A 13,528-nucleotide genomic window follows, 5' to 3' on the forward strand; every position below is an offset into this window, starting at 1 on the left:
CAAAATCTTTAGTTTATTGCAGTGAACTGGGACTCGAAATGCCGAGGGACTTTTAGTCAGCATTGTACAAGGCCTTGCTAAAGTGTGGTGCAGCCATTGACAAAGTAATTTTTCCTTTCAACTACACAACATGAATAGAATATGCATCATCTGTCATTCAGGTGAATGAAAAGGCTTTTCTATTCTCATAATTTGTGTTTTCAACAAGTTAGAATCTTACTTTTTCCTACCGGATTAAGGCTATTTCCAAAGATGTAAATTACAAACATCTTGGAGAATTTTGCCAATTGCAAATTCAGTCCTAGTGGCCTGAGCACCTTTCGCAGATGTTGCAGTCAGCCAGCTTTTGGGTGCAAGATTCTATTAAACAGAAAGATGAAGAGAACAGGCAGTGGAGAGGGCGAGCGGCTTGCGGCAGGCTCCCTTCCGACACCCCCGGGAAAATGGCATGTTTCTTCATGCTCTGCCAGTCAGGAAAGTGAGACCAAATCAAAAGTTTTAAATGTGATTGCAAAGCTTTCCTTTTTTCCCTTGTGCTTTGAACAAGGAGTTTAATAACAAGTTACTAATAAAGCCCTGACATTAGCTCACTGTGTGCAACACAGAACCAATCCTTCGGCAATTCTCTCCCCACGTGCTGTGTTTGTTCTCTCGGCACAGCGGCTGCAGCTCCTCTCACTGGAGCCCACGAGGAGCGCTGCCTGCTCCGCAGAGGCAGAGCCAACCACCTCTGGCTGGCGGCCCCTGGGGCGCGTCCGGCCGCGCGGGCGCAGCAGCGGCACCGCAGCCTGGCTGTGCCGGAGCTGCTCCAGAGCACGGCTCAGCTCAGCCCCGCTCTGCTAAATGAACTTGAGTATTACTAAACAAGCTTGTTGTTACCGTACACTCAGTAACAACAGCTGATTGGCAAGCTATGAGGTTCTGGTCTGGAAAGCCCAATTTATATTTGATGCTATGACTAAAAATTCAGTTTCTTAAGAAGTTTACATTTTAAACAGTTGCAAAATGCAGCAGTTTTAGATGCTTGACTTCTCGACAGGAGAAAGCAGAGCTTTATGGATAGCCATTTGTGAGAAACACCAAAATGCACACACACACTGGTCCACTATTTATTTTTGCTAACAAGCAGCAAAAACAAATAGGACAAACACCACATCTTAAACATGAACACTTTTCCAAAGAGGTGGGGACTGAAGAGAAATCCAGGAATGTTTTTCGATGCATTCTGACATCAGGGCATGAAGGCACACACAGCATTCCTACAGAACAACGGGGACCCCGAGGCCCCGGCCTCGCCGCCTTGGTTAGAGGAGAGATTAGTGCCCATCCCACCCAGCGCGAAATCTTGGTCAGCTGCCCGTGGGCTCCGCTCCCGGAGCGGCACCTGGAACCCAACGGCCCATCTTACGTGGGAGATAAAAGGCAAGTCGACGAGCAGTTTAAGCTCCTTCATTCAAAAGCTTGTATGGAATAACGCAAAACAGTTTTTAAAACTGCACAGACAGTGTATTTACATTTGTTTGCATTAGTCGGGGGTACTAAAAAAACATAGCAGGACTTTCTTGGAGATCAAGGTATTTTCACTGGACAGTTTCTCCGAGTATGTTTCCTTGGTATTAGATATGAAACTTTTTTTGGTCTGAATCTGAGTGAAAGTGACCTAAATATGGTTGGAAATATTATGAGAAAAAAGTATCCCCTCCCCTTTCAATTGACTTAGTGACACCTGCACAGTGTTTCACACACCTTTGAAAAGGACTATGATAAGTGTCTCTGTTCACTTGTTGATGAATCAACGTCAAAGAACTTGGGCTTTAATCCAAGATCCATTACCCTGTTAACTATCCTCATCAGCTGCACAGCAGTGACAGTGTAACACCACTCTAAGAGGGGTACTAAAACCATTTTAAGTTTGAAAAAAATCAGTAAAGAACTTTGAAAAATATTTTAAGGTACTGGAAACAAAATAGAACACCTACGTTTTAAATATAGGAAATCATAAAATTTCCAATCTGCATTCAGTTTAAGATTAATTTAGGAGTCTCTACAGTTTACTGCCACAATGGGATCACTTTTTGCAAGAAAATACTTGGACGGAAGCCTTTGTGCAGAACTGTATCCCCTTGTGAGACTCTTACAAATCCTTCACATTTGTTCTGCACTTTGTGCTCTTTGTCACAAAATTGTATCAGCTGCAACAACTACAGGGCTGATCTCAGCATCTTATGGGGAGCTGAAGAACAACTCAAGTAATACACAATTTATTTTTAGCGGTCTTGCAAAAGAGCATGGTTACTAATTTGAGAATAAACAGACATTGCAATAAGGGAATCTTTGCCATTCATCTGTGTTGTAAGATTTTTCTGCATCTAAGTGCTGCCAAAGGGTTCCAGGTCATTTGAGAAGGGATCCGTCCAGCCATCGCCCCCAGCAAACCAGCGAGAAGCTGACCAACATTTCCCATGGGTCGGGATTTCGGGGAAGGGAGGAAGCAAAGGGCTTGTGGCGAGTCTAGAAATGGGAGGAGAGCGGCAGGGAGTTCCCTCGCCCACTCGGGCCCGGCTGCCTCGTTGTCATGACAGAGAGTGGCCAGTTGGTCAAAGGTCTGACACCATCCAGTGGCAAAGTTTCTAGGGACAGGTTTGGGGAGCAGAAGCAGAAATTACTGTCAAGATTTTAAAAATAAAGTATGGCTACGTTTGCTCTTCTCTGTTTCTCTTGGTTCATATCCAACCTCATTGGTACTACCAGTCAACACTCCTTTAACAAGGGGCATGTAACTATATGGACATCGCGCAGTTAGGGAGAAGGAACAGAAAGAAACTAAGTTACAGTTTTCTATATCTATTTTGCTCTAAGGACATGAGGTACAATGTTCAATTCAGAAGCAGAAGTGCTGTATTGTAGGCACTGTAACTTCAGTTGTATCCCAGTTAGGAAATTCTTAAAGATAGAAACATACACATATGTATCATCACTTAATCAAAATTGAGGGCCAGGACAACATACTTGCGAGCTTTGCAGGAGAGTTTTGTGTCTTTTTTTTTTTTTTATGAGAAACAATTTTATGAGTTTTTCAAGATACTACAAACCAATCCCACTTGACTGACTTAATTTGATAACAAGACTGTGCAGCGCTGGGGTGCTCAAGAATTAATTAGCAAGTCTGAAAGAAAGAACTAAGATCTAATTGTATGTCAAAGTTAACACTATAGCAATACTGCTTGCAAATGAAATCTGCGTATTTACAGGAAAACCAAGTGACTGTCGTCTTTTTAAGGCACAAAATTTGGCAATAGCCAGTCTAGTTAGTACAGGATGCACAATTAAAAACCTACTTCCCAATTAACCCTGTGCTGCACAGTCAGGGCATTTAGATAGAACAGTCTTAAAAACAAGTTAAAACGCTCTGTGTACCTCCTTCCTTCTTCTCTGCTTCATCTCGAATGAGAGGGGATGTAAGGATCACCTTCAAAGTTAGCTTGGGCTCCTTTGTGTTACGAATAATAATAGCTGCCTCATTTACATGCTCCTCCACGAGATACTTCTCTTCTGTAAGTTTCTGAAAGTCACCAATAAAGATTTCAAGAACCTTCCAATCAACTGAAAAACTGCAGAATCTATGTGCATATGCCTTTTAACTAATGAGAAGCCTACAGGACATTGCAACAACAATTAAGGCCTTGCCTCCCTCATTAAAAACAAACAGAAAAACCCCAGTAACATGCTTAAGAAGAAAGGTCTGCAGCAAATTTAATGAGAATACCAAGTAATCCCACTACATTATCACTTCTTTTTTTTTTTAATAAAGACAGAAGCTGCTACTTCCTAGCTGCTACTGTGTGAAATACCACCAGCAGGTTGTTTTAGTACACACCTCTGCAGTAATGCTGCATCTAAACGTGACAGCCTTCGTGTGCACAATGACCGGCACAGCCGTAACCATCACTGCAAAGGGAGGACGGGTGCCAGCGCAGGAGCTGCACCGGCTCACGTGGCCCCTCTACCTGCCATGAATTATCACCCAATATACCTTGGCCATCTCTTACCAACCCCAACTTATTCTTCAGATGCCGTAGCAACAGAGATGTCACCACCTCTCCAAACAGTCTATTCTGATTCTTAGCCACGTATGTCATCTATATGACCTATTTTGCAACGAGCTTGCCCTTTGCTACAGTTCAAATTTAAAAATAACCATTAACGCCTTAAAGCATACACTTCCATTCGGTCTTGCCTTTTTCCAAACTAGATTATTTTAATTACATGGTTTTCTAGGTGCTCATTCTCATTTGTCTGTTTTTCTCCAGTTTGTCCATCCACCTCTCTCACTCCCTTTCTACACAGCACTTGAAACTGGATGCAAGACCTGACTGTCACCCACTTTCTCTCTAGACAGCACACCAGTAAATCCAGCGTTTCTTAAATTGTTTTCCGTAATTTTTTTCTTGCTTATATTTCTTTCGTAGGTAATACTACAAACTGTCTTTTTGTGCACCAATGCACCCACACCTTCCTTGTCCCTCCGGTACGGCTGTGTCTGCAGAACCTCCTGCCGTCCTTCCTGCCCATCATCGCTGCAGCTTGTTTCATGAAACAGAGTCCTCCTACCTCACCTCCTCTGCGATCCCTTCCCTCGCAGTGCTTCCCCAGAGGATCTTACCTACTTGTCCCTTGGATTTATTGCAGGCTCCATATCTTGTAATTATGTCTGTTCTGTCACTCTTTTTATGAAGTCTATGCTAACTTTTCTTATCACTTTCATCCCTTCTTATCTCACACCTCACTACAAACAAGTCAATGCACCCCTATCCTTTCCAACAAGTAAAATTTACTCTTTACTACTCAATAGTTCCTTAGCATTTTCAGCTATAGGTAGGGCCACATGTGCAGGCACAACATTATCTCACTAAAACAAGCCCTTTAAGTGAACAAACAAACAGTGAGAACAAACAGCTGTCAAGAATGGCAAAACATGTGGAAATAAACACAAGGCAGAAAAGCGGATCAGGAGAAAAGCAGATCAGGTTTGGCCGCAGTCTGGAGAGAGGCGCTTGCAGTGGATACTTGAGGGTGCCGTTTCTCAGCAACAGTGCGTGTCAGTCTGGAAGCTGGACTGATTATTCAGACTCAGAACTCTGCCAGAAAGGTATTATCCCTTGCTGCTCTAAGGAGACCAATATTAGCTGTAAGTGCTGCCTACTGGATGCCAACATCAGAATTAAATCACCATAAATAAAAATAATTATGAGCTCATGATCAACGTGAGCTAAAATGAGCAACCACCTAAAGTGACTTGTTCTCACTTCAGAAGTACAGAGGCATTTATCTTTACCCAGGAACAGCCCAAGCGAAGCAAAGCAGCTGCAATGTAGAACTTCAGGGTGAGGCAGGGGACAGGGGACAACACCACAGACCGACTCACATGCTCGAGCAGGGAAGATTTCTGGGACTGCAGCTGAGCTCACGTTAGTGGTTGGACCACAGAGCAAAAATCAGCTGGGTTAGTTACCAAACAGAAAGGTGAGCTGCCGTCACAGGAGAACTGACATCACAGATAGGGGTTAGGCAACCACAGGAATAAGATGTTAAATTTTGTGAAGTTACTTCATGTTGCCACACTAAACATGTCACATACCCTTTAATCTATACCACTTGTCTTTTTCCTGGAACAAATTCCAGCCTTTACCCAAGCACACTTTGCAGTGCGCTCAGCCACTGTTAGAGGACCACCCTAAATTAACTCACCTGAATTTGAGCTGGGAGATTGTCTTTAACTGTACATAACAAGGTCTTTGTGGGTTTCTCTTTGCACATGAGAACCAGCTCCAGATCCATATCATCTTTTATCAGCAAGCCCTTTGCAACCAAGCCAATTCTCATAACACCACACAATGTCCGACCACCTTGATCCCTGGAAATGAAGTAATTTGGAGTAATTACAATGGTATTTTCACACATGCAGAATATTTGTCTTATCCTATCACAGTGAGGAGATAGACGGGACTGATGACTGTCCTAAAGTGACGTATCAGCGACCAGAAAATGAAAAGCATACGCTCCCTTTGTGCAGGTATCTCCTGTGAAAAAAACAATTGAAGCACTGCTTGGCAATTCACCTGAACACAGAAGTTGCCCAGCTCAAGTTACAAAGCTTCACAGAGCTCAAAAAAGCACAAATTCACTATCTGCAGATCTCTTCCCTGCACTCACCCTACGTGCTCCCATCTCAAGAAGTCCAAATATATCCCCTTCCTCCCATGAACATCAGTACACAACAGAATCAAGTGACACTATGACCTATGGAGAAGGAAAGGAACCCATTCCGAGCAGAACAGTAACAGATGATGAGGCTCAACTCACTCACTTGGCATTGCTTTCTGCAGCATCCTCCTTCGCTTCCACATCACCCTCACATTTTGTAGACTTGTTCTTTTCATCCATCCAGTCAGAGACATGTTTAAGGGCACATTCTACTGTTGATACCATGTTCTGGACAGCTTCAAGTTCCTCTGGAGATGGATAAATGGTTGAATGTTTCACCATAACATGGCGGTCATCATTAGCAAAAGATCGGATAGATCTCTGTTGTAAAGTGGGAAACGGGGGGAAAAAAGAACAACGTTATTGGATTATCAAAGCAAAGCCACTGCCTGAATGGAATCCTCCCTGACACCATTTCTCTCCTAACTTTGGTGCTCCAACCCAGATGGACAACTCAGGTAGTCAAAGAAACTCATCAGTCGGGGTCTGGTTTTATCCCGCGCACTTTCGCAGGTTGCAAAATGCTTCCCGGAGGTCCCTCTTGTGGCTTTTCCGCCACATGGACACCGAAAGAGGCTGCAGCTCAGCCATCAAAACCGACAAGCTGGACTTGTTCATTCATCCCACCATCTCTTATCTCATGAAATATCAGTTAGGAAAACAGTCCAACAGGAACAAATTAGTAACTCCTAAATTAGTAGATATTTGTTTTCTAATGAAGAGGGACTGACAAGATCGGTTCTTTATCACTATTTAGGCCAAAAATAATAGCAAAATACGACACTATTTAAAATACAATATATTGATAACTCTGCTTTGTCAAGTGTTCTTCCTCCCTTTGTGCTCTGTAACACGTAGAAGTCTTCTCTTAGATATTTTTTCTTTTAATATAAATGTAAAGACGCAGCCTGTCAGCAGCACTCAGCTATGCAAATGTTACAACACTCTATTTAAAATTTATGGCATTTATTCTCATTTCCATTATCTCAGGAATAACCTTATAGAACTTAAAATTACACAAATACACTTCAGCTGTTCTCCAGATATTTTTCAGGAACTGGGTAGGTTTATTGGCTTTTCATGAACACATATTCAGAATCTTACCATCACAACATTTCACACTTGCACAGATTTAAAAATTCAACCTCTCAGGCATTCCCAATTTGCAGCCGATACCAGCTAGATTGGAAATGACTCCCCATTTAAACAACATACACCAGGTATATGTGACTACACACACAGAACCACAATCAATCAGCTTTTCACACACATGCACACAAGTAGGCATCATCATTTGCTTTTGTGAGGAAGAGGTGGAAGGGGAATATCAGCATTTGGTTATGCAATCTGCCAGTTCAAGGTCACCCGTGTTTGCTGCAGCTTGCTAATGCCAGTTTTATTAGAAAACCTTATGAGCATCCCCTTCATTCATATTTAATAATTCATGTAATGCAGGCTCACAAGGCAACTCTCCAGTTTTAAGAGGCTGACAATATATCAAACCTCATTCGTTTTGCTCAAAGCGTGCAGCACCATCTGTAATTTACTGCAAGGTCAGAAAACCCCCTTCCTCTGGATTTGTCACACTGGCAGCAGAGAATGTTTTCAACGCAAGCCTAGGAAAGATGACCAGTACCTACCATGGTTTGTCAGTGTTTCAGCTCTCTCTCCCTCCCTTTCTCCTTTTCCCTCCTCCTCGGTGTCTTTGCTAAGCCCTGTTTTGTCTGACAGAACCTCTTCATAAGCCTCTCAGTCCCTTGACAGCTCCAGAGTTCATACAGCCAAGATGCTCCGGGCGTCACTTTCTGTAATTCACCTGCAAAAAGAGAAACAACTTGAAACCTGAAGAAACAGCATGTTAATGCCAGTAAGTGTTCAATGCAGCACAGTAAGTCAAACCACCAATTAAAGCAAGCAGGCTTCAAGATGGGGAGGCAGTCACTGAACCATTTCTGCCTGAATGACACACAGATGTCACTGTGGAAGCAACTTTTGCAACATGCCTACACGTATGTAATGACTTTCCCATGCCAGTGAGAGCTTATCTCAGGGTGCTTTGGCAGCCACCAGTAAACTAAGGTTCTGATATGAGGCAAGTGGGAAATCCAACATCTCAAATGTGCTCTATATGAAACCAGGTCAAGAAGTCTATTTTTATGTCACATGTGCTTTAGGAATCAAACGCGCTATATTTAATTATCAAAAAGTAATTATCTGTTGAAATTCCCAGTGCAGCCCTCAATCCCAAATGTGTCAGATGCTGCACAAAACCCAGGACTTCGCGTGGCAATAACTGTAAGTTGTTACTTAAAAAGAGACAAGTGCATTACAAGAAACCGAAGACAAAAGACTTGTGAGAATGTTCAGCTGAACTCATCCCCGCCACTTCTCCTGCCCTCGCTCTGCTTTTCTGCTTTTCCAGCACACAGCCTTTCACAGCTCCTGCGGGAGCAGGATCTCGTACTAACTTAGGAAACAAGCCCCAGCGCTGGCAGCACAAGGAACTGCAAATAGCACTGGTAAGACAGGAGAAGAGCAGAATAACAGGACAGGTACCGTGAGAGAGGAAAGGAAAAGCTCAGCGCGTAGCATGACACTCCGGTCCTCACAGAAAGTTCCTGTTTTCCTTTCACCGCACATATTGTTGCATCAGCTTTTCAGGAATGTTTTGAAGCAACCGGAAACCCCGTCAGTAAATTTCTGCAGACTGACACACACACTCAAATGTTTTCCTTTTTTCCTGTGTGTCAATCCTCCTTCTCTAGCAATATGTTGCATATTGTCTGTCAGAGAATCCTGACATTGTTAGAGATTAAAAGCATGTTTGGCAACAGCAGAGGGATAGACGAGATGACTTGAAAGCCTTGTAGATCCTTAAACCTCGGGGGTGTGACAGGGAATAATTAAAATGTTGCATCCCATTGAGATTTGAACATGCCAGGGGAAAGGCAACCACAAATCCTGCTTCACTGTTTTCCTAGTAAAGAAGAAGTGAAGTGTTTACAGGACCAATAGCTTTGGCAGCAAGTGCCTAATAGTTGTTTGTACCCTCACACCATTGAATTTAGGCTGCAGAATTGGCTAAAACAAAAAGCAGCCAGACAAGGATACTGTGCAGGGCCTGTCTGCTCCAGCAGCTCAGGACTGCCAAGGAAGAAACCCCAAGAGCGTTAAACGCAGCCACACTAAAAATACTTGGGAAAAGCAAGCTAACGAAAGCCCTTCTTATTACAAGGCTATATACCCTACCAAGGTAGACTGACACTCTACCAAATTGCTTCCCAGAAGCAACCAAGGAAGGGGATGTGTTTTCACAGAGCCAGATTCTTCTCTTAAGAGATCCTGAAAGCCAAGCAGGGACAGCTACGAGGAGAAATAAGCAAAGATTGCTGCTTTGGCTGCTTTCTGTGAGCTCGTCAGAAGCTCTGCCACACTAAGTAGCCTTTGACCATCGACAGAAGCAAACAGGCTCTTCACAAGGTCTCTGTTTTGCTTTTCTATAATAATAATATGCTTTTTGAGTCAGCAGATGGCAAGCTAGAGAGACTTTAATGAGATGTTCAAATTGGTTTTCTCTTCACACTAAATCCCAGCTATCTTCTTCGCCGGGACTACTACATTTCACATTTCCAGTTTGCCGTCTCCTCTGGTAACTGTAACTGGGCAGTTCCAGGCAGAGAAGGGCACCGAACTGTGCTGCTGACTCCAGCACGTGCCCGGTGCGATGTCCCAGCCCCGCAGCGCTCCAGGTAACCGCGGGCTGCTGCTCGTCAGCTGCGCGGCGTCCTGAAAGCAGAGGGACCCCGAGAGCCGAGCAGGGCCTGGGGCACCCCCAGGCTGCTGGGCAGGGCCTGGGGCACCCCCAGGCTGCTGGGCAGGGCCTGGGGCACCCCCAGGCTGCTGGGCAGGGCCTGGGGCACCCCCAGGCTGCTGGGCAGGGCCTGGGGCACCCCCAGGCTGCTGGGCAGGGCCTGGGGCACCCCCAGGCTGCTGGGCAGGCTGCTGTGGGGAGGACGGGTCTGAGCCGCCTCACCACACACCCCAGGCTGCAGTTCCAGATGTGCCAAGTGCTTTTTGGTGTTCTTTCAATATCTGAAATGGACCGAAAAATAAATGTTTCACAGCTATGATGGGGGTTAATCTTGTACTGGACCAATGAAGCAAAAACACCAACACCCTCTCAACACTCTACCTTCAGCAGGTAGTAACCATCTTGTTTTCAAGACAGGTTCAGGTTTCAGTGACGAGCAGAAGTTGTTGGATGAACGTATTTACAGGCTCAATTCTACCTGCCCTTTTTTCTCAGCAGTGAATGGCTGAGGTGAAGGCATATACAGCTGAATTACAAAGGGATCTTTATTATAAAACTCAGAAAACTGGGAAAAAAATCCTGAGAGTTGAGTTAAATGATGCCTTTCTAGTCATTAACATCCTAAGAATATTTCATGGAAATGCGCACAAGAGTGAAAACCTAATATAGTTCAGACTTTGAGAGAAATCTTTCAATAAAAGAACTAAACAGGAGGGAGTTTACTATAAAATTGCAGACACAATATACAGAACAAAGTACATTTGACAGCATGCAGAATTAAATTAAGGAAAACTAAAATCAAATCTGCTCCAACCATATGGACTAAGGCAGCTGAACACAGCTCAGCACCCAACACATCAGAAAGCATTATGTAAAGTGAGCAGCAATCCCATAAATCCAACAGCCTCGTTTTACTACCAGGCTCCAGCAGGATATTTGTCCCTGCATCCTCAGGGAAGGAGCAGCTGATGCCCAGACTGAAAAGCACAATATGGAAATGGTTGTGTTGCCCAGGAGCTGCCACCCACACTTGCAAGAGAATTTCTAGGAAAAGCTACTAGCACTACCAAGACCTTGGCAACCTTGACAAAGTCACTTTATCTCTCCATCATGTGGCCCTAAAGTGTAAAACAAGACTAAATACTGTCTCCAAACCAGGCCACAGGGGAGCTGAGTAGAGTCTGCAATGTGGTTTAAAGTCACTGGGGATTTGACACATTAGAAATGTTATTAAAACACCATGACAGTCTAACAATGTTTCCATTAAACATCCCATCCTTCATAGAGGAAGTTTATGCTTTGGCACCAGACAAACAAGGGAAAGAATTTCAGAGGAGGCCTTTGTAGTAGGATCCATCCCTGCATCTGCAGTTGCATTCCCAGGAGACAGACATTTAAACAGCCACAAGTAATGAATGTGCTCAGCTGCCTTTGAGTGCTTGCAAACAGAAAAGGGAAAAGCAGGAGAAATGAGTACTTGCACTCCATGGGGACTGAAACGTAACATCAGAATCCGGGAGCTATCGTCTTCAAGAAGGGAGACACGGGTACATTTGGCACCCTGGGCCCCGCGGCACAGGGTGGTACCTCGCCTGGAGCGTTACCGCTGCGATGGGAAACCGGGGCACCAGACTCACCTTCCAGACCCCTGCTTGAGTGAGCTGCTCTTCGGGCTCCTGGCCAGGCCGAGCAGAAAGAACACCAGGACAGTGGGCTTTAAATGCTACATCAAGAAGGCGCATGCCAACGATATTCAGCTGAAAGCACTAAAAACAGCCTCCACCCTCCTAATCTACCCTCACACCAGTATGTGCCCATGAGAACTCCAGTTAGAGCGAACACCACCCTAAGGTCCCTCCCAGCCTGTGGTAGCAGAGCAGCAAGGACAGCTAAGGTTGCTAATGACAAACCAGGGAGTATCTAACACAGCCCAAGGTCTATTTGACACAGTAAGAGAAAAGAAATGGAAATTTATACAGAATAGGAAAGTGCAACTTGTATTTTTTTTTTTTTTGTACTTTTAGTAGTCAGAATAAGAGACATGTGACCTTAAATTGGAAGTTTATTTTGACTTCTGCTTTGCATTCAGGAGACAGGTAATTTTTCGTCACTTTCTGCAAAGTGCTGCTGAAAATATGCTGCGTTTTTCTGCAGTATAATTTTATTGCTGGCCTTCTGCCAAGAGTCTTTCTGGCAGCATCTCCCGCAGTTGGAAACTGTGTATCTGGGTCAGAAAAGACAAGCCGCTTTTCAGAACAGCTCAATACAGTTGGCAGAGAGGCCGATATTATAATTGAACTCTTTCAGCAACTCTTTTTATAATGTACCCAGACACCAAACAAAACAAGATCTGCAGTGTTGATTAATGTCAAAATAACTGACAGAAATATCAAAATAGTTTTCCCTCATGTTATAAGTACCAACAAAGCGAGGGGAACAGATAAGAAATACAATTCCTGAGGATTCAGTGAGGAGTACGGGGCAGAGAAACAGGCAAAGTGTGGCTGACCTTCTGCTGTGCTGGCATTTCCTACTTTAAATCCAAACTCCCTGTACACTGTACAGAGCTGCTTTCTTCATATGAACAGAAACCCTTGTCACTCACAACCACACAAGCATTCTGTAAAGAACTGCAATTGTAACCCTGGGATTCATATTTAATAAGACTCAGAATGTTTCCAACAATATGCTCAGCATTCAGTTTCACCTGGAGACGCAGAGTTTTGTTATGTTCCAAGTACCGCAATTCCTGGCAAAGCTGCATCTGGGTTACCCTCTAGAAGCCTGGAATATTCCAGCCAAATGAATAATTACAACACAACACTACAGTTAAAAGCTGGAAAGGTGCTTCCTCTGGCAAATTCTTACACTTCATACAAATACTTGAGCCTAGAATTACTGCTGCCTGTTCAGTTCCCACAACAATTTGAGAAAAGGCTCCTGTGCTCAGGAATCTCTGACTGATTTATTAAGGTAAAAGGGAAGGGGGATGTGCAGGATTTATATACCTCATGTTTTTAGCTCCTGAAAGAGGGTGAAGAAAAGATGGTCTAAGGGGAAATCATCACTAGCCTGACAGGAAGGTTAAAGAAAGAACACAGAGCCACAGGGTGAGCACATACACCATCGTTTGAAGAAGAAAATGCTGTATTTTAGATAGAACCACACAATCCAACCGCAGGAAGAAATACACATTAGTAGAAATAACTGCAGATATCAAAGTATTATGTATAACAAAGAGAAATCATTTTGGAAGGAATAGAAATCCTTTAGGATTCAAGCTTCTGTTGAGTACTGAGGACAGAAGGTACAGCACCACCCTCTTCAGAGCAGCGCACCAGCTACAATCCTCAAGGTATTTTTTATATATATATATATCTCCAGATTTTTATATGGCCTCATGTTCCCTGGCACCTCCGCAATGCTCAGCACACCAGTCCCAGCCAGTGCTAC

At 43.9% G+C, this 13,528-nt stretch overlaps 1 protein-coding gene across 6 annotated transcripts in view; it reads right to left on the reverse strand.

Annotated features, from left to right (window-relative positions):
- The window catches only part of STRBP (spermatid perinuclear RNA binding protein), a 59,322-nt gene that overhangs the window by 29,240 nt on the left and 16,554 nt on the right, over window positions 1–13,528 (reverse strand). For 5 of the 6 annotated variants that reach the window (XR_014185592.1, XM_082067817.1, XM_082067816.1 and 2 more), the window contains exons 2-5: window positions 7,905–8,080; window positions 6,368–6,585; window positions 5,749–5,914; window positions 3,418–3,562 (exon numbers count right to left, since the gene is read on the reverse strand). Coding sequence is in view for 5 of the 6 variants with exons in the window: in XM_082067817.1 (XP_081923943.1) it covers window positions 3,418–3,562; window positions 5,749–5,914; window positions 6,368–6,585; window positions 7,905–7,907 (532 nt within the window). In the remaining variant the exon portion in view is untranslated. The remainder of the gene's footprint in view (window positions 1–3,417; window positions 3,563–5,748; window positions 5,915–6,367; window positions 6,586–7,904; window positions 8,081–13,528) is intronic. The other variant, XM_082067818.1, reaches the window with a different exon arrangement.

The sequence above is a fragment of the Streptopelia decaocto genome (assembly GCF_964273445.1).
Source record: "Streptopelia decaocto genome assembly, chromosome: 17".
NCBI classification, from domain to species: Eukaryota; Metazoa; Chordata; class Aves; order Columbiformes; family Columbidae; genus Streptopelia; species Streptopelia decaocto.